The sequence below is a fragment of the Bacillus rossius genome, chromosome 11 (genome assembly GCF_032445375.1).
Source record: "Bacillus rossius redtenbacheri isolate Brsri chromosome 11, Brsri_v3, whole genome shotgun sequence".
NCBI classification, from domain to species: Eukaryota; Metazoa; Arthropoda; class Insecta; order Phasmatodea; family Bacillidae; genus Bacillus; species Bacillus rossius.
In genome coordinates this window covers 9,778,885-9,804,645 of record NC_086338.1, presented here as the reverse complement: position 1 = coordinate 9,804,645, position 25,761 = coordinate 9,778,885, and the positions used below count along the sequence as shown (strand labels likewise).

The following is a 25,761-nucleotide window of genomic DNA, read 5'->3' as shown; positions in this document are numbered from 1 at the left end:
TCCCAGCCATGGGGAAGTTGTGTTACGTTACGTGAATAAGAATTAACGGCAATATGACGGTAATGCCATGGCACGTTTGGCGAAGTGAAAAACGTGGTGGTACACGAGCGCGCGATGGTGTGGGGCTAGTGCACGGGCCACAGAAGCATTGCACTGCTAGAGGCGCAAATAGTGAGTGGGGTTTACGCCCGACCCCGGGAGTCTCCGGCTTCAGAGGTATGCTTCAGTACCAAGTAAGTGTGAGAACTGGATTTTAGTACTTCATTTTCCCTGCTGGTACGATTTACAGAAGATGTGTATTGAAAACAGAGTGCGGCGACGGGATTTAGTGGTTGGATTATATAGCCTGAAGAACATCATAATTTCGGTCCCCCCCCCCCCCCCCCCCCCTTCTCCGTAATAGACTTTTTTGGGACTTTGGATTTAAATTAATTATACTGCAAGAGTGTCTGTGAACCAATGTCGTTACACTGTGAATGTAATTATACCAATTTAAATGATACCTAGAATTTACCTTTTAAGTCCGTTTGCCTTTTTTACGGTATTTAAGTTTGAGCATCTTTGGTTTGGTAATTCATTATTATACCTATCACGATAGAGTTTCTAGGACTGTCGGTAAATTTAGTATGCTAATATATTTTTTTGCGCACTTGCCAAATGTTAGACCAGTCGATGTGCGTCTGTTAAACTTAATTTCTTTACACTCTCAGTATCAGTATGTCAGTGGTGACGTGTACACGGGACTGGTGTGGTGAGTGCGGACGTGTGCAACTACCCCGGTATAAGGGGAGTCGGCCACAAGGGTGTCAAAATTTGGGAAAAATTTTTTGCATAAATGTTGCATGCAGTTTTTGGCCCCTCTGTTTTATTACGAGCACTTTGTGTAGGTATTTTCCCCATATAAAGTGATGTATTTTAAAGTTGAAATTTAATATTCATTGGGATATTACCATTTACTTATTTAACTAACTAAAAATTGAAGTAGTCTGATGTGTAAATTTTTGTGTAAAGACATTTTATAAAACATTATAATCTTTATCTGACCGCTTTCGTCGCTCCCGCGTACCAAGGTAATTAAGCCTACATACAGCTTATAAGATTGTTGTCAGTGCTAGTAGGCATCATACACGTATGGTTATGTTGAGTCCCGTAAAGAGCACACGCATGTAGTCGGATATCGATATTGATAGCTCGCCAATTGCATTAAACGCGTGTGCTCTGTCTAATACTGAGTTAACTACATTTGATAGCCCGCATTCTTTCGTGGTAAGTGTGTACTACGACTATAGTTGTGCGTTAGTTCTGGCTCACGGTTTGTGTTTTTCTATTTAAAGTTTATCAAAATGATTTTGTTGTATGACTTATTAATTGCCCTTGTTTCGCGTGCTTTTGTATACTCTACTTTTTAAATAAACGTACTTTCCATGAATAAGTTTACCTTTTATGAATAACTATGCCTAACAAAAAATGCTTTTTCCCCTAAAAATCGCACCCCTACTTTTCAAACTTGATTTTAGTATAAAAGTGCGACAATCATGCGGTAAATCACTGTATTTATTTCACCAGGATCTTCACACAGTGAAAGGCATGCTGTGGGTCGGCACGTGCTGTAATACTGCACCCGTCGAGCCACTTGCATTCAGATAGTTTTGGGTGAATTCCGGCCGTGGACCTCGGTCGCATTACTCTGCACTGTCTGCATGATAATTGATTAGTTCATACAGAGATTTATCGCTGCTGTCAGTTTTCATTTCAGTACAGTGTTTCCAGTTTTCTAATAGGTTACATTTTTTTCACATTTCTCATCTTCACACTTGGTATTACCGTTAAAACTTAATTGATGTTCATTAATTGCTAGTTTGGCTCCGCCATAATTTTACTATACTGCTTTACATTAGTAGATTAATAGTTGTTTATGTAAGAAATGTTCAAAATTATAATCATTTTCAATAGTTAAATAAATTTTTAAGTTTATGTAATATTGCAGAAGTTTATTCTGTGTTGGTTTTAATAATATCATTAGTAGTATCTTTTTCAAACCTATATATTAACAAAGTGTGATTTTTTTTACTTAATTTAGTATTTTAATAATGAATTTTAGTAGGAGGGTTATTTTTTTCAACATCCGATCGGCTGTAATAAAAAAACGGGAATGAATTGGGAAATTATTTTAATGTCAAAAGAACCGTACATCTTTACGCTATTTTTCCACATAATCACTGTGCAGATTGAGGCATTTGTCGTACCAATGCACCAGCTTTCCAATACCCTCTGCATAAAATGATGCCTCCTGCCTATTCAGCCACGTTTTAACAGTGACCTGCAGTGTGATTACAGTTTCATTTCTCCATGGCATGCCCATTAATCGATACCATAATCGCTCGTACACGAATTGACACTTCTCGTAGTGTTTACCCCCTTCCACCAACCATGTGGAGCGGCCAACTCACACCCCAGTTGAAGCTTGGTTATGGGAATGTCAACATGGCTGCAACGATAAACTGTACGGCGAAATGCGAGCTGCGTGGAGTCATCCGTTTCTTACAGGCAGAAGGGCACACTGCAGCAGAAATCCATCGCCGAATGATGAACTGCAGAGCACTTTTTAAACGTGGCTGAATAGGCAGGAGGCATCATTTTATGCAGAGGGTATTGGAAAGCTGGTGCATCGGTACAACAAATGCCTCAATCTGCATGGTGATTATGTGGAAAAATAGAGTAAAGATGTACGTTTTTTTTGGCATTAAAATAATTTCCCAATTAATTCCCGTTTTTTTATTACAGCCGATCGGAGGTGGAAAAAAAAATAACCCTCGTATAATTGTGCTGAAAAAATATTCCCAGCTGTATTTGACTTTGTGAAAATTTTTGCATTCAATCTGATATTTGATTAGGCCTAACCTATTCAGTTACTATTTATATCTGTACGGTTATTACAAGTATGGAAAACTGGAAAATGTTGTATATCGCCATATCACGAATAGTCGTAGAACTCGTTCAGCATTTCTGGAATTTCTAGTTTTGACAAAGGAAGTGGAACAGGACATGATAGCATGTGCTTATGTAGATGTATAGCTTATGTAAACTCTATGTTTTTGAGTGTCTTCGTGGGTTTTTTCCCTTGTCCCCTTGATTTTCTCATTCTTTTCCATTTCACAAAAAAAAATGTCCAGAATCTTTCAGAACTAAGTTCTTTCCCGATGTTGCTGTAAAGTCTTAAAACCTAGTGGCCAGAATATACTATCGTGTTTTCTCGCATAATCGTCGCACATTTTATTCTAAAATCAAGTTTGAAAGGTAGGGGTGCGACGATTATGCGGAAAAATTTTTTTTTGTGAGATAAAGTATTCATAAAAACAAAACTCATTCATGGAAAGTATGTTTATTTACAAATTCAAGTATAAAAGAGCACGCCAAACAATTTAATTTAATAAGTCATGCAAAAAAAACCTTTCTTCAACTTTAAATAGAAAAACTAAATCTGTGATCCAAATGCAATCCGAACATACGCGTAACTACCGTAGTAAACACCACAAGTGAGCGTGATATTGATTGTAGTTTACTTGGTTCTCGATAGAGAGCGCGCGTTACATGCAATTGGCGAGATTTTGATATTCGACTACGTGTGTGCACTCTATACTGGAAGCAACATAACCAAACAGTAATGATTGCAATGAGCGCTGGCTACATTTTTGTAAGCGGTACACTGAGGCGACGCAGATGAACAAAGAAGATTATAACGTTTAAAAAGTCTTTAAAATAAAATTTACACATCAGACAGCTTCGTATTTCCGTTATTTAAATAAGTTCACGGTAATTTCTGAATAAATATTATATTTATACTTTAAAATAAATTGTTTTATACGGAAAAGATACCTACACAAAGAGCATGGCATCTAATAGCGGGACCAATAACATCATGCGACGTTTACACGAGAGGTTTTTTTTATCAAAATTTTGACGCCCTAAAATATGGGTGCGACGATTACGTGCTTGTGATGATTATGCTATAAAAGAGGGTAATATATCAGGTTTCTGTGGCATCTTGCGTGATAAGAGGTTATATCATTGAGTAATTATTTTATTTCAATAAGCTGACACCTTATGAATGAAATATCAATAGAAGGACATTAGAAAACGATGGATAGTAGTTGCACTGTATTCGGTTTTTTACTAAGTAGCTTTCTTGAAGCTACAGCATGTAAGTGGTACTACAGTAAAACCTGTTTAAAATGACACGGCTTAAGATGTTTTCGTGCTTAAAATTTCAGACTAATGTAGCAGCAAAAGTTTCCTATACCATTAACCTTGATATCCCTCCTTTAGTAAGTTTTTGGGGTTTTTAGATTTCTCCACTTTAAAAGCACTAAATCAACACAAAAATTGTTGTTTTCTATCATACATTTTAACCCATTACATGCCCGAATGCATTGTGAGCATCATGACCACTTTTTTGCATTCTAATGTGGATTGGAGTTTATACGGATGACTTGCCCAATTTGTATCAGGCCATTTATGGTAACCATGGTACTTTGTCAGAGTTTATTCGTCACTCGCTGTTCATTTGTTTTCACTTCACTGCATCATACACCTTTTTCAGCTAGGTGAACGGTAGCTAATACATTTGTATTTCATATGTTTCTTACTTTTAGATAATGCATGGTACAAATTAATTATGTTTATGTGGATAAGGATATGTGTAACCTATTTTGAGAAACAGTTTTTACTGCAGGGAATGGTACAGAAATTTGAGTACAATTACATCCTTATAATTATGTTTACGTTAACCCGTGTTAACGTAAACTATATTATATAGGTTGATGGATTAAATTACCATTACTTTAGACACTCAGAAAAATCTCTCGTGAATCCAAGAAAAATGATTTAACACTGTTCGATAGTACAAAATGAGTTTTAATTTAAGTTAAATATGGTTTAAAGATATTTTGAACTCTCGAATTTAATTGTAAAAGATTGTATTCACAAATGTTTGTATGCATTCAGAAATACTCACAATTTTTTAATTTTATTTTATGCAGTTTTTTTATAACTACTAAACAGATAGTAGGGAATACAGCATGATGGCAGTAGTGCATCAACCTGATTCAAGCAGCAAAGATTACATAATTATTTTCTTAATTGCAGATGGTTGGGATTTTAAAAATATCATATTTCATTCTTGTTTGTACATGTTTTTATCTTTAAGGAAGGAATTGTGATTATAAGAACTTACTAGTTAAGAAACTTAAATTTTAAAATGTGATTAGATTGAACACGGCATGTCGCTGTTCCGTGGCAGCCGCTGCCAGAAAGGATGGAAAGATAATCAGTTATAAACTCCCCCCCCCCCCCCCCCCTTCATGGACCTTGCTGTGATTGAGGCCTTCAGCAGTGAATACAAATAGTACTTCCTTTGTTCTGTCACCTTGTCTTGCTCCCAAGCCATCAAAGGCACATGGTGAGGTTTACATTATCTCTCTAATGTTAGAGTTGTTCTTGGGATATTTGCATCACTCGCTCCCCTTTTCCTGGTAGGACATATTTCCCTTTGTACGGCTCTCTGTAACACCAGCCGTAAGAAATTCACCCCTGTGAACCACATCCTAGCCACAGATTTAAGAAAGAATAATGAAATGGCATAAAATAGCATCACATGTTGAAGTCTTTCATTTGTAACAAATGTCTATTTAACATTTCTGCATCAACTAAACACTTTTTCTGAACTACTACTAAGTATATCACAATTACAAACTATGTATATATAATCCTAGATTTCTCCAGGTTTGTATCAAGTGAGATTTCACTTATGTTTTATTGTAGACTTTTAATTTAATACTGTACTTTTTATGAACATCGCAACTCTTTATCCCATTAAAATCACACTTTATTATTTACCCATGTAATGAGTTTTCCTGCTTGTGTCCCGACAGGATCAAGCGCATGGCCGGCATGAAGGAGACGCAGCTGTCTGCTGAGATTGAGCTGCTGGAGACAGACACCAAGAAGAAGTGGACCAGGCCTCCCATCTCCATGAACTTTGAGGTTAGTCTGTGTGAAGGTGACTTGGAGAGGGATTTAGCAGATTGTTTGCAACTATAAATAAACACCCTGTCTTAATGGGAAATAAATTAAGCACAAAAAATCTTCTTGGTCAGACATAATATTTTTTTTTAATTGATAAAATTATTTAGTTTGAAAAAAAAAGTATTAAAATGACATTTCTAAAACAGAAAATTGGTCATGTTGATAAAAAATGTTTATATGATTATAACTAAGTTTTAATTTTTTAATACAATTTTATTATAAAATTTACATTTTTACACTGCTTGAGCTTTCATTTATATATTTTTTAGAGATAGCTTGATTCTGCTTGAAAGTAGAGTTCACTGTAGTGCCATTTAAAATAACACATGTGCTGAAAAGTCTCTCAGATGGAACACTAGGTAATTTTCAGCAGAAAGACATAGTTTCTGTTGTACAAAATTCATTTATTCGCATGAACTTCTCTAAAACTGATATTCACAACTACAATTTTGTTTAGTCTAGTCACAAATCAATCTTTCTCCATTTTTAGTTTACAAATGGATAATAACCTCTTTTTTTACTCTTATTTGTAGCTTGTTTTCATTTGTTGGTTGATGACCCATTATTGCTTAATTAATCTTGAATTTACTAATAAAGGCTGTAAAATTTAATTATTGAATACATATGTGTATAAAATAAGGTAATCTAATAATAGGTAACTATGAAATATGTTGATTCACATAACACTAAGTTTAAAAAAAAGAATTTAAAACTTGTAAGATTGCAAGACTTCGTACATGTTTACAATTCAATAACGAATTCCAGTATCATCTTAACGTATGTGGTGGCGAAAATTCATGTTGCCAAACATTTATACGGAAATTGGTTTCATGTGGTACTTTGCATGAAAAACTATAAAAGTAATTTATGTTATGTAGAGCCCTATATTAATGCGTTATTTTTTTTTATTAAATTTTAAATCCTTGCTGCAAGTTAGTTAAAAAATGTCTCTGTCTCTGTATTGCAAACATTTCTTTGCAGTTCAAGCAGTTGGTAATTTCAGTTATTTGTAGTGGCAGCCATGCTCTAAATAAATCAAGTTTTTGTTCTTATCTAACTGGACTGTGATGGTAGTATATTTATTTTCGATGTAATATATTCAATAAATCTTATTAAAGCACAGGATGTTTAATATTTATGGCTGGCACGTGTAGCTAAGAAATGATGAGTGTTCAAAGTATGTTGTAGTACGAAAAGTGAAAGGGTACTGGTAAATTTTTTTGTTATTTCATACATTGGTTTTTTTTAATAATATCGGCCGATAATTAAAAAGCCTTATGTGAATCGGCAGGAACTCTGATTCAACTAAATATTGGTTAAATCTACTTCTGCCATTTCGTATTGGCACAGCTCTACTGGTTACTATGCTAGCATTCAGATGAAGGGTAAAATCTAAAAATAAACCAGCCAGAGTTTGTGTGTGTGCATTCTGTGAGTGTTCATTCCAATGTAGCGGTATTGCGGTTCTCCCTCGCTCACTCAACGTTGTAAATGTCCTTGAACTGGTACTGTACACAATCTTTGCATGTCTATACCGACAGGTTTTAAAGAAGCAACTGTGATCTAAAATTTTGGTTGTTTGCGTGACATTTCCCCGCTTTCAAATGCAACAATCCATTACAAATCGCAGCCATCTTTGGTGCTTTGGTTTAGCTTGGCTTTTATGTTCCTCCAGCCCCCTGCATAAATTTCTCCCTTAATGTAATGTGCATGCTAGTTTTTATAGAATAAACAGACAAGAAACGGTATTGTGTTGCCTTTTTGTTCAATAGGGAAAAGGACAGGTAAAAAAATAAATTATCTGGGAAGGAATACACTGGTATAAAAAATAGTAGCCCTTTTTGTTAGTAAGAGGGATCGTAGATAAGGTATGGGGGTAATGAGAGAAGTGGGGGCAAGAATGACGCCTCACTCCCTCTTGCAGTAATAAAATAGCACAGTAAGCAGGCGAAAAGAGGACTGAAGGTTATCACCAGTGCCGTATTTATTATGTACAAATAAGTTGAGGCATGGAACCAAGACTTCACTTGTATCTATGAAATTATACTGAATATATATATGTGTGTGTATGTATATATGTGTGTGTGTAAAATGTGACCCTTTATATAAGTAAGTCCAGATTTTCCCAGTTTTATACTCCGGATATGTTTGGTGTATTTTTTTCATTTTTTCATAGTGCATATGCTGATAAAACCTCGTAAGTGAACTCTACATAGTCTCTTTTCTATTCACAAATTATAAAACGTCGTATCTTTGTCAGTCGAAACCTTGCTCCAAAAGCTCATGAGTTCTCATGTAAAATTGACTGAAATGGAGTTACGAGGATTTAGAAGTTAGCAGACGATATATGTGTATGTATATATATGTATATATATATATATATATATATATGTATATATATGTATATATATGTATATATATGTATATATATGTATATATATGTATATATATGTATATATATGTATATATATGTATATGTATGTATATATAGGTATATATATATATGTATATATATATGTGTGTGTATGTGTGTATATATATGTGTGTATATATATGTGTGTATATATATGTGTGTATATATATGTGTGTATATATATGTGTATATATGTATATATATGTGTATATATGTGTGTGTGTGTGTGTGTGTATGTATATATCTAAATATATATAACTCAAAGGTGACTGACTGACATAGTGATCTATCAACGCACAGCCCAAACCACTGGACGGATTGGGATGAAATTTGGCATGCAGGTAGATGTTATGACGTAGGCATCCGCTAAGAAAGGATTTTGATTAATTCTACCCCCCAAGGGGATAAAATACCACTCACTGACTCACTCATCACGAGATCTCTAAAACTATACACCCGATTGACTTGAAATTTAGCATAGTTACTCATTTTGTGATGTAGACGCTCACTAAGAACGGATTCTGCGGAAATCCGATCCAAGGGGAGTTTCGGGGGCGTAATATATCAAAATTTCCAGTTTTTGGTAGGAAATTACCATGGCAACGGCTGTTGCTTTGTTGATGCTTCATTCGTCTCTATGGCAACGACTATTTCATTGTTAGTGCAGTCCTCATCACCGTTGAAATTTTGGCGGGTACTTTAACAGGGTGGCCACTCTTCTGGGATAATAAAATTCCTGGTTTTTTCCAGGTTTTTTCAAGGGTGGTTTTTATCAATATTTGCCTACAATTTGCATTTTTGTTACACAAAGCACACACAATATGATGTTTTATTGGCGTTAAACAATAGACAACTTAACTATAGGCTTAAAAATTAAATCAATGAACTTGCTTAAAACAAAACCTACCACCAACAAAAAATTTATAATCTCACGTCACAAAAATTACTTGACACCAAACGCACGTGTTTTGCCTCTCTTGCGTGGCTGGCTAATGCTGTTCTTCCCATCCATGCTACCGATATTGATTTTAACATTACACAAATTGCAAATAGCGTGTGTCCTGCACTTTGGATCTTTCTCCACCCATTCAAACTCTTCCGTATATTTGTCATTGTACGTGGTGACCGAACTCGTTCACATTTTGATAGTCTGCGCCAATTACATGTTAGTTTAAAAAATTCAAAACAACGTCCCGCACAACTAAACTTTTTAAAAAAACTCGAGAAAAGTATCCGTGATACCGTGACGCAACAACATGAGCGCAAAGTAGAAACAAATATACATACAAAACTAGTGCTACCAACATGCAGTGCGAGAAATTACTACCACCCTACAACAACGTTTTCAGCCAAAATGCTGTTGCTTTTGAATACAGAAACATAATAAGTATGGAAGTCTGAATTGTCAACGGTTTCTTACGTACTACAAAAGTTTTTAAATGCAATATGAACAAATTAACTTTCACAAAATAAAGCACACGAGCACGCTGTCGTGCTTCGACGGGTGGTGAACGTGATCATTTAACAGCCGTATGTTATTGTAACCGTTACTTCATAAAAAAATTCCCGGTTCTAATAAAAATTCCTGGTTGATTCCCGGTATTCCTGGTTTTTTTAAGAAATCCTGGCTATTTCCCGTATTTCCCGATTTCCCGGTTGGCTGGCCACCCTGTTTAAATATCAAAAATTGCCCTTTTTTTCAAGTATATATATTTTACAGACTTGAAACTTCACAGTAATGTTCCTTATGTTACGCAGGATAAGATTTTCCGAAAATTAGATTCCATGGGTGGTTAAAACCAGGCAACAGTGGGTACTTTGTCTGCATGAGAACAGGATTTTGCATTGTTCATGCCTTCTGCGTCTCCATGGCAACGGGCATCGCGCGGCAGTGGCGTACCCACAAGGAGGGGCATGTATAATGAGCGGCGCAAGAGTGATCTGCCTGTAGACTGCCGTAGCGAAGTACGGGTACATCAGTTGTACGTTGCGTGCACAAGTCGGGAAACCATCGGTGCTATTCATTTTCTCTTCGGTACATTATACAGCATTGTAATAAATTTTCACTGAATTTTTTTTTATTTACCATTACTGTAAATGGGAGATGTGGCTTAATTTTAATCCATTAGTATAGCCATGCGAAGCCGGGTTGGTTAGCTAGTGTGTCTATATATATATATATATATATATATATATATATATATATATATATATATATATATATATATATATATATATATATATATATATATAGATATATATAGATAGTGACCCACTTTCGAAGGGGACCCTTTCAGTAAAATTGTTGGATTTTTATGTTCTAAATTATAGGCGCAACCAATACACAGGACCACCCCCTGCAGATAAATACAATAATATTTATACTCCGAAAAGCCTATATTTTCAAGAATTTCTTTTTTTTAACATCATCATGTGGAAGTGCTGAAATCCTACTCATAAAGTAAGTATAACCTTACCGAAAGGGAAAATGTAAACCAGAAAATTAACTAGGTATTATTTTTATTTTCATCTGCTATTTTTTGGTTAATGATTGTTCAGACTTTAAAAAAGGCAATACTTGGGTATCTTCAAACATCATGTGTTTTTTTTATGGCATGTAGGTAAAAAAAAATACATAATTTTTGTTGTTAGCAAAAATAGTTTCCCACCATTTTGACAAGGTTTTCATAGATACTATCTATTGCCACCGTAATAGATAATAACATATATTTCAACAGTTAATATATATATATTGAGTACCGTGTTTTCTTGCATAATCGCGCACGTTTTATTCTAAAATCAAGTTTGAAAAGTAGGGGTGTGACGATTATGCAGAAAAAAAATTGTTAGGTAAAGTTATTCATAAAAAAACCCGTTTATTGAAAGTACGTTTATTTTTAAAAAAAGTGGAGTATACAAGTGCACACCAAACAATTTATATTAATAATTCATTAAACAAAAACATTCTTCAACTTGAACCCAAACTGTAACGTGAATGCAGGCCACTTGAATCTGCGACGTGAACTAACGCGTAACTATTGCGGTAGTACGCTTTAACCACGAAAGAATGCCGGCCACCAAATGTAGTTAACTCGGCACTCGACGCAATCGGCGAAATATCTATATTCGACTACGTGCGCTAGCTCTATATGGGAAGCAACATAACCAAACATGAATGATGCCAACTAGCGCTGGCTCCATGTTCATAAGCGGTACACCGCGGCGACGCAGACGATCAGGTAAAGGAAATAACATTTAAAAAGTCTTTAAAAGAAAATTTACTCGTCAGACAAGTTCGTATTTCCGTTAATTAAATAAGTGGTAATGTCTGAATAAACATTAGATTTCTACTTTATAATACATTGTTTTATACGGAAAAGATACCTACACAAAGTGCTCGGCATCTAATAGCGGTACCCAAAACATCATTCGGCTTTTAAGTGAGCAGTTTTTTATCCCAATTTTGACGGCCTAAAATATAGTGAAGAGTCAGCTAGTGTGAATATGGAAATTATGTAAGGTACTTAATAATTTCGGTTTCTCTAGCCTACCTCTCTCAGTTTTAAGAATTGTTTCTAGAAGTTTGTGTCTGAAAGTCAAATTACAGGGTGTCAAAAGTATGTTAAATACTAATCTTGTGACTAGACCTTGTAAATAACGTGTAAACAAATTCAAATGTAATATTTATATTTGCGTGTAATGTTTATGCAGACGGTGACAATACACTTCGACAGGCACTAATCACGCTTTATATAAATTAATTTAACTAAAATAATTTATTTTAAAATACAGATGGAATTTGTTATTACTCTCGACTTCAAAGCATCTAACAATTCTTTCATTTGAGTAAGTTATCTTTAAGATAAAATGTTAATTATTAGTATGTTATTTATTTTACTAACTTCAGTCCGGCAGAGCGTGGACTACTGGGTACGTAACTTGCAGTACCAGTCAAACAAAATAGCAATACGTTCTTTCAATATCAAGTTCCATCTATACTATCTAATATTATTTAGTTCGGGATCGCGATTCCGGAATTTGAATGATAAATCTAAAGATGAACAAGTACACTGTCTTTCTATACAAAGAATATGTTCGATAATATAAAAGATTCTAGTTCGGTGAAAAATGTTCGTCTTGTTTGAATCGTAATTCGTTAAAGTACTTCTTTAATCAGCGAGTCTTCGGGTGATGGGGTAAGGGACCAAACCTTGCTGCAGGATACCCACGAGACGTGTAGGTTCTCGGAGAATCCTTGGTTCGCCTCAATCAGGACTGCGAACTCGGTGTTGCTCCTCCGGTCTCTAGCGGGCGGCAGGAATATGCGCCGTCACGACTCCATCCTTCGGGCTGTGGGCTGCAACTGGGCTGGACTGCACGACGGTCATCCTTCCCGGGCTCGAACTGCGACTTTTCATTCTTCGACAGGATTCTTCTTTCTTCAGGATGATCAACTGCTTTTATTCTTCGTAGTTTCCAAGCAATTTACGGTCATTGGATGATCTCTTGAATCTGGATATTCGTAGACTTCTCTTATTAATAATTATTTAGATTCTTGACGTCTGAGTTTTATCTTCGTTGATTAAATTGATTAGTTCCTTCAACATCTCAGTTAATATTGACATTCATAAACAGTTACAATTCTTCTATAAATATTCCATTCTAAATTAATGTCGAAATCGTTGCGTTTCTAGATGTTGCCTTCATCAAGTCTCAATTCGTTCTAAAAGAATCTTTTCTCCGTCACTAATAAACGACTTTATTAGTTTGTTGATTAAACAAAAACTAGTAAAATTACCACCCATTACTGTCGTTGTTCATCTTTAAATTAATAGTGGTTTCAAAAAATACTGCTATACTAGCCTTGACAATAATTTAAAATAAAAATTAGCATAGAGTAATACATAGACAAAACGATAACCAAAGAAATTTACAGTTTGAATTAATCATAGATTACAAATATAAACATACGGAATAAAGTGTAATTAAACAAAATAAATATTAAAGGAAATTAAATATTTACTTTCTATAAAGGGTAAATATTGCCTTTATAATAGGTGCGACGATTACACGCGTGCGACGATTATGTGATAAAAGAGGGTAGTTTGTTTACTGTGTACCTGCCATGGGGAATTGAGGCTTGCCAGGGCATACAACTCCTATAATTTTTTTTTATTATTTTTAAGTCTGCATTACTGACAGCAGACGGAATCATTTGTTTCAGGTTCCCTTTGCTCCATCAGGCTTCAAGGTGCGCTACTTGAAGGTGTTCGAGCCAAAACTGAACTACTCCGACCATGATGTTATCAAATGGGTGCGTTACATCGGTCGCAGCGGTCTTTACGAGACAAGATGCTAATTGTAATGAGGGATACATTCTCAGAAATTGTCTTTGTTTATTAAAAACCTTTGTTTTCAAGATGGGAAAATAATACTCATGTGAAGAAAACCAATTGTCTATATTACGTTTACAAAGTACAGTTGACAACCTGTATTAGCTTGTAATGTGCTTATTTTCATTATCTGGTAACACCATCGTCATAGGGAAGCTTGTATGAAGCCTTTGTGTATATGTACTGTATTTGTTGTAAACAGTAGACAGAGAAATTTACTTAACGCATTTATCATGATAGTGCATGTAATTGTACAGAAAAATTAAAGGCATTTCTAGTTAAGAACTTTATCGTAGTCCAAAAACAAGTAGTTTTACTTGTATCAGATTTCCTGGTTTGCAAATATATTGGTTCTTTTGTGAAATGTCTTCATATGTTTCACTGCTCCTTAGATACTAATTTTTTTTGTGTAGTCAATTTGTGATGTGTTAATGAGACTATGTGTTATTTTTCATAATTGTAAAAGCAGTAAATGATGATTTAAATGCATATCATTGTTGGTGTCTCAAATAAATGATATGAAATGTTAAGCTGTGTTTGGTTCTATGATGTATATTTCTTAATTATCCTTATCCTCAGCATTTAAGTGCTTTACTATGCTCTTATCAGTAATTCTGTACTTTTAACCATGATATGGTGTCATTGCTTATTGTAGTACTTATTGGATGTTTGCACATTGTGGTCAATGAACAGATGTTTCTAGTCGATTGCAAGACGTGGAATAGATTTTTTTTTAATATTTAATATTTTTTTATAACTTAGAAGGACTGTAATCCTCACACTACAGTTTTCAAATTCAAAAATTGTATAAATAATTTTTTCCCACAACTGGTTGGTTTTGGGCGCAGCCGGCTGTGGCCTTGGCTGCAACAAGTGGGAGCGTCGTAACCTCCACTGACCTTGGAAGGAGCTGCCGCAGTGTTGCCAATTTGCCCACTCTGCAGTCCGAAGCATGTTGCACGTCTTCTCAAAGCTTCTTACCTCGTGTTGGCAGATGCTCACGAGGTAGCTGTGCACTATACACTCTTGGGCAACAAACACAATTTTCTTAGAGGATTTATATTTGTCAGTTATGGAATGAAAGTTGAAGGAATAAACTTACATAGTACATATATCAATAAAGAACCAGATTTGATGGTTTGGTAAGTGAATAATTTCTTTAATTGCTCTTTGCATACTGAATAATCACAAAACTGGTTGCAGGTTTTTATCTATGGACGTGCTACATAGTTGCTTCAAAAGGCTGGAGAAATCATTTAAAAATATTTAGAATGATGTAAATATATTGTATACAGTGAATTCCCAATAATCGAAGATAATTGGGACTTGACACAGTTTGTGTTAACAAAATTGTTTGGATTAAGCGAAATCTCACCTAAAATTACAGAATGTGTGATTACATATTTACTACATGTTTATTACATGTTTATTATTACATGTGATTACACAGTTTATTTTATGTCTGTTTAAACATAACCAAATCTCAGAATGAAATGGGAGATATGAGAGCGGAATGCTACGACTAAGCGAAGCAAACGAAATTCTTTTTAAAATGTGTTTTGACTTCGCCAGGAAATTAGCTGTGTGTTTTATTTGAAGCCTTGGTTGTGATGCAGACTTTGGCATCTGATATGAAGTTTTCCATATGTTGCAAAGCTCTGAAACATTTGCTCGTGAAAATATTTAGATTATTTTTGTGATATGTGTGTTTTACTTGGTTCCTTAAAACAGTTTAAAGGCAGCAAACTGCTCTTATAAATGCTCAATATTAATATTATAAATGGTTATATTATAAATTTTATTGAATGATATATAAATGACCTAATTGGTTAATAATTTACCAGTTCAAACATTACAAACAATAAACAATTTTATTACTTGGTATATTTGAATGTGATACAAATGCCATTTCATTTATAAGGTGTCAGCCAGGTGGACAGCATACCCCGGGACTCTCATTGGGTTGGCGGGAGTCAGCCGGGTCTCTGATAGGAACACGACATCAGGAGAGTGCTCTCATACGAGGTGCAGGGAGTCTGGGAGCTGGGGGATCAAGGAGAAGGAGATCCAAAATGGGATCCTAAGGTGAGGGGCTGGGTCCACCGAAGACAGACAGAAGCACTTGGATAAGCACTTAGAATTTCTCCGAAGAGTTGCAGGCCTGGGACAGAGCGGTTAGTGTGGTGGATGAGTGGAAAGATTTGCTTGAAGGGCATGTTTATGTCCTTGATCATGGATGAAATGGACATCTCATCTGAGTCGGACTGTTGGGGGCATGATGTATTGGCTGGTGTGATGGATGAGGTGGCGTCTCTTTGGAGGGGAACAGGGTGGACGACGTGGAACCGTGCTGGGTCAATGCATTTGTGCGGACGAATATCTTTGGGTCGGCCAGCAGCAGTTCAGTCGGTCGGGGCGTAGTGGTGCTCTCAGGCTGGGGGCGTGTTGGGTGGCATCTCAAGTATTCCTGGATGACCAGGCAGTCCTCTAAGGTGGCAAAGTGCGCTTCGCCGCAGTTGACGCACTTCTTCGTCGTCGAGGTACACTCCCAGAACTAGAGGGGCCCGGTACACTTGAAGCACACGAGCCTCTACTCGATGCGCGTGGACGAGTGGTTGGTATGATGGCACCGGCAACACTGTAAGACCCTCCCGGATCCATGGCAGTGTTCCACGGTGATGACACAGCAGCCCATGGATCACAGTACGAGGAAGGGAGTCGCCTCCCCCAGGTGGGTGTTTTGATGAGGAATGGCCGGGTGGTAGTAGTGGTAGAGATTCGGAGAGCAGTCACAGAGGCGACAGGTTGGTCGATGTTTTGGAGTGCAGCGAGCACCTCAAGTGTGGTGGAAAGGGGAAGCCATTTCAGAAAGTGTCGATCTGCCTTCTTGTTCTGGCAGAGGTGTGTGAATCGATGGTGGCAGAGTCATTTGAGGTGTTGGAACAGGGTGGTGTGGTCGTGCGGAGTTGGCAGTGTAGAATGATGTGCAACCATCGATAGATGTGATGGATAATTTACCAGTGAGGAGGGACTGGTATTTCTGTGTGAGGAAAAAAGGACTGGTAGTGACGGGGAGGCAGCAACCGATGAGCGGCATTCGGTGGCACTTGGGCAGAGTAGAGGTGGCTGTGGGGCGAGTGGGAGCTTGTGTGCGGGGTCCAGATGGTGCTGAGGTTGAAGGTCTTGGGTGCAGTAAAGTTGAGGCAGGGTCCGAGCATCAGGTCGGAGTACAGATTGGCATGAGAAGTGGGAGATGCGGGATGAGGAGGAAGGGACTGTTGATGAGTCCCACAACGAGATGTAATCTTCGATGTCTGTGTCCGATGGATGGTGAAGGAGCTGAAGGGGTTGCTGGTGGAGATGACGTCACTAGTCGTCGCCATCTGCGGCCACTTGATTGGCCGGTGGGGCAGGGCGAAGTCAGTGTCCATGGCGAATTTGTGGGTGGTTTCGGGTCATCGATGAGACGCGGGAGCGAAGGAGGAGTTGAAGTCGAGTATGGTATGGGTCTCGATGTAGAAGCAGTCAGGAAAAGAACAGTGGTCATCGTTGCTGTGGTGGTGGTGGTCCAAATGGTGGCAGTAGAGCAGGTGACCACCACGGCAAAGCATGTGTTTGCTGTCGGTCGTCTTCACGCAAACTGCCTGGGTCCTCACCAGAGAGGGGCCTAATGTGGCAGGCAGGGAGCTTCCCTAAGCTCCAACCCAGCCCGAATCCCCCAACCAATCCTGTGACCCACTGTATACCCTGACAGGTGGCTGAAACCGACCCCCGGTCTCTGGGTCACTTAGGGGTGGGACCAACCTGAACCCCTTTCGGACATGTTCGTAAGAAACAATAAAGGAACAGGCCGAGAGCACACCTGCCAAGGACTAGACCCCGCAGCGAATTGGTGGTAGCCCCAGGAACTCGCAGCAGTCGTCGATGGATGATAAAACTGTAGTTTATCATGGAGTAAATAGACACCGGATGTTCGTGAATTAAAACTGTTAGAACCGATAAAAAATAAAATAGGTAGCCAGAGGGTCCTAGATTTATGATAGTCCAACCGAAAAGCCACCCCCCCGGAGGTGGGGGGGGACGATGACGACACTGTTACTTGCTGCTGAGCGTTTACCAGATCCAGGTCGTGCCCAGCAGCAAGCCTTCGACAATGTGTTCGCATTTGTTGGATGTAAATATCGCGAATGGATTACTCTATAAGCCCAGACTTATTTGCAAACTTGCAAGACTCTTCCCAATTGCAAACTTTGAGGGAAACAAGAGCATGGTTGAAACTTTGTAGATCCCGACTATGTAGGACAAATGTGCGAAACATTATTAATGGTGAAAATAGTGTATGGTCGTGCAGATTGAAGCCATGAATGGTCTGATAAAGGCTTTGTGGAACACAGTACTTAATATTTAATGACACTATAAGTATATTGTGAATTTAAAAAGTTCCCCTTTTGACTTTGCTGTACTGCCCGCATTTTGCCATGGTGAATGCGATAACTTGGCACTTGTGTGAGGCCACATGGCAAACAGAGTAACCAAATCAGAGATAAGTAAATTGACCAGATGGAACATAAACACATCGTTTAGGGTGACGCCAGCCACCGGTGCTCACTCTGAGTCGCACAGGCCATTACGTCCCAACAACACTTACTCGTAAGTGCAACGAACACGCCCGAGCGTGATGTCCGCCGTGTGTGTGAAAGTGCTCCGCGACAATCAGCAAGTCGACTAAAGCACCGGGCCGGGTGTGGCAATGCGCTAGTGTGTAATTTAATAAGTAATTCTTCTTTTTAAAACCAAAAAAGTAACAATTAAAAGATACTGAAATAATATGAGAATTATGTGCAATTGTAAAATAATCATGTATTATCAAATTTAACATTTGTCCAAAACTGGTCGGAGCTATTTTCCCGCACTACACGCGTTTTGGCGCGAGGTCGCGCGGCACTCTAGCGATCGGTCGCTCTGCGAACGCAGAGCCTACAGTTTTCGCGCCACGCTCAGTTCATCGCCATAGTCGTAAGTTTACCAAATATTTTCAATTAGCTCTGTGCCCGACCCCACTCAGCCGTATGTTCTTACATGCGGCTAAGCACATAATAATTTAAATCCCAACAGGGATATTTCTGGCATATTACATAAAATTCACGTTCTAAGCACTCGGACAGCGGACTCGAGTCTTACGCAATTTTCCAGGCTTCGACGCCAGTTAATCGTTATTTGATTAGGGCTTGTGGCAAGCATTTAGTGTCATGGTGTACTAACTCTTTAATATACATGTCTTCGATTTAGCTAATTTTGACTGTGTATATATGTATTTGCAATCTAACCACTTAATAACTTTGTCAACCTTTAAGAAGCTACTGTGAATCTTGTATGTTTTTCATCTAGCCGGGCTTACGCACAAATCGAAACATTCGCATTGTAGTGGGTTAGATTGCAATCACCTTTAAGAACATTTGATTATATATTGCTGTCATTGTATGTTTAACTTAATTTACCATATAAACACTTGCAATTTATCAGCTCTGCAATAATTTGCCACAGTCTTCGTGTTGTTAGTAACGGTCAAGGGATAGAAAATTATACACGAGTTTGCAGCCTATCCTGTTCGCGCGCAATGTCAATATGTTGTGATACCATCCCCGCTGCCTGTCTTAAAATTACTGAATTTAAATTACGTGAACAAGGATTTTGACTCGAGGGCGGAGTTCTTTGCCTCGTGGCTGCAGGCAGGGACGCATCGACTAAGGACTCCCGGGCTGTTTAGGCCACCCAGAATGCCATAACTATTAAAAGCACATGTAAACGTAACAGGTTTTATTGATACGTCACACGATACAGTACTTCACCTGGTACAGTACATCTACACGTAACTGGCCATATCATCGTCTACCTTCTCATCTCCGCACTCACAGCCCTCGATTGGTGGTACTGATTCACGTCTAGCGGAATTCCTGAGGACTACCCCACCAAGGGTCGCAGGCTACCCTAAGATTGATAGTGGTGACGATGAAGGAGCGTGGCGTATCTAGCTGTTAAGGAGAGTGGTAGTCCGGACGGTGAGATACAAAGATAGATTACTAGTTACTTATTAAACGGTTTATACAAAACACTGAAATTATACACTACACATGTCTTGACGTCGTCCGACCCAAGGCCACCCTAAAGCCCGACCTGCAACCGCCAGTATTCAACCCCGCTAACGGAACGCGCCCCTAGCCATGGGCCACCCGAGTCAGGCGAGCCACCAGCAACCAAGGTAGAACCCGGCCCCCTAATAAACAGACCGACATTACAGCCGACCACGTTGCAAAAACAAACACAGAATATTAAACAATATTATGTATAAATTAAAAGTTGATCAACGAAAGTGCGACGTAGGAGTGCCCGGGCACTCACGTGTATAAATACGTCGATACGTGTGTGAGTGTCCCCCTGGTGGCCTTCTGCCTAGATTAGTTAATTAACCCAGGTTTCATAATTATTAAACCCTTGTGTTTCATTATTACCCCCCCACCAGAGCAGTCCGGCAAGAGACGAACAGTCGCTGGTGTGACGTATAATTTAAAGGACATAATTCGTAAACATACTAACTTCAATTTGTAGAAGGGACGAGTGATGTTAATTCAGCCTTAATAATTAATGTAGGAATTTAGCGCCCTTAAAATCTCTTATTAACGTGTCACATTAGAAACTAACGTAATGAGGTCAACCCTGGCGCGAGGGACACCGAGCCTCGGCCGGGCGCCATGACATCACGCCAGTACAGCGCGACTCGTGGACCGGGGCGGACGTACGTCCCACGGAGAGACATCATCCATTGTCTGCATTGAACTCACTTCTGGTAATTATAGTCACTTCCTCGAAACCTCTTTTTACTAATCTCTCCGTGCGTACCCGGTCCAATTTTTGGTCCAGGACTTAATCCGGCCGCATAACTTTTAAAACCCCCTGCACCACACTTGGTCTGCGGGGTAGTTTCAGCATACGGCACGGGCCGCCTCCCGAACCACAGAACTTGAACTAAAACCAGTCGCTCCGGCACTGACACCACCCCGTAAGGGAACTTGGACGAATTTAGCTGCGGTCCGCGCTCCACTACAGTGGACGCGAACACCGCCTCGAGACATTGATATATGGGATTGGCCGCCTCCAATCGCCCTCACCCCTCTTTTGAGTAACCAGGCTCAGAACCGCCTAGTGCCACGCTAATACGTAATATTTAGTAACTTTGTGCGACGCCTTGAATCTGGAACGTTCTCTTTTTGTAAACTTGTGCAACGCACCATCACGTAAAATTTTTTGTAAACTGTGCCACGTCTTATTATGTAACTTTTCAAACTAACTTTGTGTAATTGTGTAATTTCTGTATTGTGTGATGTCATCCTCTGTACGACGTGGTGTGTAATCAACGGTATTACACCAAGCCCACAGTCGCATGAATAAACGACGCACGTCATTTGTTGCACTACTTCAGCGCCTAATCAATTAACCATACAACTCCCAACCACCGCCAATTAGGGAATTCCTCATATCCCACGCAACACCGCCGACGGTCCTAGTGGGCCACGCAGGGCAACCGACCCCACGACCCACCTATCGACTAGAAACAGAGCTTGTCTGGCGCCCACCCGGAAACACGACATCGACAACAGCCATTCCCACTAGGAGCCGCACTGGGACTCGAGCCCGAGACCCCGGACGACGGCAGTTGTTTTATGCCTTAAAATTACTCCGAAAACACACCTTTTAGCCATTTTCACTCTACTAAAAACACAGTTTAAAAACTTAATCCGAATTCAAAAGTACCTTTCGGCATTCAGCGAACACTTAAATGCTTTTTGTAAACAGACCCCACTCGGATATCTTGAGCACCGTGTGTGTGCCCGGGCAGACTGCAGGACAGCCTAAGTTTCACCCCCATAGATCGACATGGCCGAACAGTTCCGAAGTACATCGCTCGATCGGGTAACTTCGGTAGTAGAAAAGCGCAGGCTATAGCTACAGCTTTTGAACGTGAACAATGATATCGTTTTTTGATCTAGCAAGAGATAAATTGCAAAATTGTACCAAAAGTGATAAAGATAACACTATTCCAGGATATGTAGACAGTGAAATTGGTTATAACAATTTCTTTGATGCCTTAAAAAGTGCAGGTTACTCGTTCTCAGTTAGAAGTAGTGCAGCACAGGAGCATTTCAAAATATTAGATTTAATTTTCTATAGAAGACGAAGCAAGCAACATTAAAATGTTTATCTTGCTTGCTTCAAATCCTCAACCCTTATATCTGTCAATGAAGGAAATTAATTGAGCTTTCAGCTTGGTGACCTCTAGATCATTACAAAAAAATGAAGGGCTATAAAATGCTAATGATATGACAGAATGTATGGGTTAAGTAACGTAATAACTCTGAGAAAACCAACTAACCACTGCAATGTTTGTTATGTTCCCCACTATCAAAAGATCCATTAATGACCCTGCTGAGAATCAAACCCAGATCACTTTGGTGACAGAAAAGTGAGCACTTAAACACAGAGACCTAATGTTTGCCTCTAATGACCACATTTATAAGACCACAAACCTAATGCTTTTTATCTTTTCCACCATTAATTTAATTACCTTACCTTTACAGATCGTGAGCAGCAGGTAATGACCAGTATACTGAATGAAGTCTTTGAGATTAAGGGCTTCTTATGTGTAGGAATGTTAGCAATTTTTGAAACAGCCCTTTTCGGAATTTTATTATTCTACTACTGTTAAAAGTCTCTTCTCTACAAATTTGCTTTGTTCTCTGTTACTAATTATTATTAATGTAGGGCATCCTCCATCCATTGCATACCTTTAGTGAACATATTAACATATTATATTTTATTATATTTTATTATATTTTTATTCTCCTCGCTGGTTCTGTATGTTCAACTACAGCTGATTCAGTTGTCTTTATATTTTTAATTATTTATTTCCATAGTTTTCCATGGCAAACAATGCAAAATTTCAATGGCGTTTATCCAAAAATTGGAAATGAATCATATTTTGAAGGTTTGCTATGTAACAAATCATTAGGTATTTAAAAATTTATTGTAATGTTTAAATTCAAGAAAAGTTTTCTGATGTATGTTCTGAGAAAAAGAAACATTTATGGAAGCTTACTGTAACACCAAAAATGAAGTATGATGTTACTGATATCATTTGTGTTTGATATAATTAATTATTAGTGTTAAAAGTGCATTTGCAGTGCTAATTTCTGATCCCGTTCACATACAAGCATAAGTGTGATAACTAAAATGAAGTATGACGATTTAAGAGTTAAATGTTATGTTTAATCTCTTTCCCTAACTGTTTGATGAATATTTTAAGTGCAAATGTGCAGTTTGTAGTTCTTATGTTAGATCTAATTCATATTATACAGGCTAATGTGCATTGTTTTATGAAGAATAGTGTTGTAACAAACTGTCAGATTTAATTGTTTTGTTCCAAAAAAGAGCAATGCTCTTTGGAACATTGCAGAAGATAAAATTTTAAGAATTACAAAGTCCAGCACAAATATTAATGTAAATCAGCTCCAAGACTTAAGTTGTAAATGTGAAATTAGGCCTCTGTGATTACAATATTCTAGCATTAAAGGTCTAGTAAGCCTACCTACATTTGTATTTTAAATAATCCAAGTTCATAAACATTTAAAGAAATTGCTGCAAATATTTCAGTTCAACGAACTGATTCAAATAATAAATTATAGGTTGAAAGATAATCTAGTAATGAAGCCAATAGTATTATTAATTAAAATCTTGTCTGTAATCTCAGAAGTCAGAGAAGTTGAACCTTCATGCAAAACCCAGAGCAGGTAGGCAATATTTTTTTTAATTTATTAATCATTTTCGGGATTTTTTTTATCAAAGATTGATTAATTTACATTGATTGATACCAAACATATACAAGAACTTCAGAATATAGATTTTCCTTCATATCGAAATATTGTTATTTAAAAAAAATTGTTTTCTTTTATTGATAATACACTTATTGGAATTGGCTCTAGAATATAATAGTGAATAATCTGTACTTGTCTATGATTTGTTTTTTTTTTATGTAAGTGTATATAGTAGTGTTTTTTAATGGTTGTTGGCTAGTGTTATGTATGTATGTGCACTATATGCAAATGGTGGTTCTGATAGTATATGTTCATAATAACTAATATACTGATATCAGACTAGCTCAAAATTGGTCTATATTGTACATATATGAATACTTTATAAGATATGTATTGAAATATTATTTGAGTTAAGGAAAATTGTTACTGTAGAGTGTAGATGATTGATTGATTATTGAAAAAAAATTTCCTTCTGACAACCATTAATAATTTTTACTGCTTTTTATTAATCTTCATAAAAATTCACAAGTCGCCATGGTTACCATCTTCCAGCCACAAAACAAATATTATCAGTGATTTTAAAATTCATCAATAAATATTATCAGTGATTTTAAAATTCATCAATAAATATTATCAGTGATTTTAAAATACATCAAAAAAACTCTCTCGCTGCATTAATGAAATCATTGCTTATTTACATTGGCCAGCCAAAGAGTAGATTAAAAAAAAAAGCTGTTCTCCACAAGCCTGAAACAAAAAAGAAATCAAAGTTAAATGATTTATATTGTACTAAAGAAAAATTGACGTCCCTCGGCTTCCGGTCCCTATTTCCCTGTTTGCTAGAAATGTCCGTTATGCCCGTACTGCTCTCGTCGAAGAGGTGTGGGTCCAGGCCGACGTGGCCGGGACCTGGAAATGCGGGACCTGGAGGGATGTTGAGGTAGAATGACAGGTAGATCGAAAGGACCACTCGATGTTAATCGGTTCACGAGCTCTTTTATTACGTTCAGAGAGCTTGCCGCGGCCTGGCGGATCCGTCGCGGGTTGCGCGCCTCTCCCACGAAGACCCGGACTCCCGGTGACCGTCTCGTACGGCCCACTCGTCCCGACGCGTACTGGCGGTTCTCCCACGTGACAAAGTTCCTGATAGTCAACTGTTTCGCGAAGGCACGTGACACGTGCGCGGTCCCTACGTACTGAATCGTAACGTCGGCGATAGTTCGGCAGTGAGTAACTATGTCCCCCACTAAGACACGTGATGCGTGCGCGGTTCTTACGTACTGAATCGTAACGTCGGCGAAAGTTCGGCAGTGAGTAACTATGTCCCCCACTAAGACACGTGATGCGTGCGCGGTTCTTGCGTACTGACTCGTAACGTCGGCGAAAGTCCAGCGATGCGTAACAAGGCTTACGCGTCCTTTAATGACCGACTCGTGACGTAACTTACGTACTCGCAGCTCGGACGCCCAACCATGTGGGCGGCATGTCGTAGGCAGCACGGCTGCTGCGAAAAGCTCGTCCTACGGCGGTGTCGCCGGACCGTGAGCTCGACAACCGGTCTCGCGATCAGCGCGGAGCGGAGCGCACGTCCGCCGCTGCTCGAGTCCTGAGTTCAACTACTGCTCTCCCCCGCCCGCCCGCGGGCCGTCGCGCGCGGGCTGCGGGGGAGGGGAGGGGAAATCGGCCGGCGTGGGAGAGCGCCACCCCTCGCGACGCGGATGAGCGCCAGGCCGCGCTTACATACAGACACTGCGATACGTTTACAGGAATTACACAATTACTACACGATAGTTGATACATAACAATTACATTACTTACGTACTTAAAACAAAGTCACTGTCATTTGGAAAGAAATATATACACACAGAAACATTTACACATTAACACTGGCTCACTGGCGTGCTAGGGCGCACGCGGGTGCGTCCCTGGCCGATGCACAACACTGAGGAGACACTATGGAGGACGTTGACGAGGCATAACGGCCTGAAGGAGCCGAGGAGACACT

At 38.5% G+C, this 25,761-nt stretch overlaps 1 protein-coding gene across 1 annotated transcript in view; it reads left to right on the top strand.

Annotated features, from left to right (window-relative positions):
• The window catches only part of LOC134536629 (AP-2 complex subunit mu), a 30,432-nt gene extending 16,003 nt beyond the window's left edge, over positions 1 to 14,429 (top strand). The window contains exons 7-8 of the mRNA XM_063376420.1: positions 5,931 to 6,042; positions 13,722 to 14,429. Coding sequence (XP_063232490.1) covers positions 5,931 to 6,042; positions 13,722 to 13,856 — 247 coding nt within the window. The 3' untranslated portion in view covers positions 13,857 to 14,429. The remainder of the gene's footprint in view (positions 1 to 5,930; positions 6,043 to 13,721) is intronic.
• Positions 14,430 to 25,761: the final 11,332 nt, after the last annotated feature.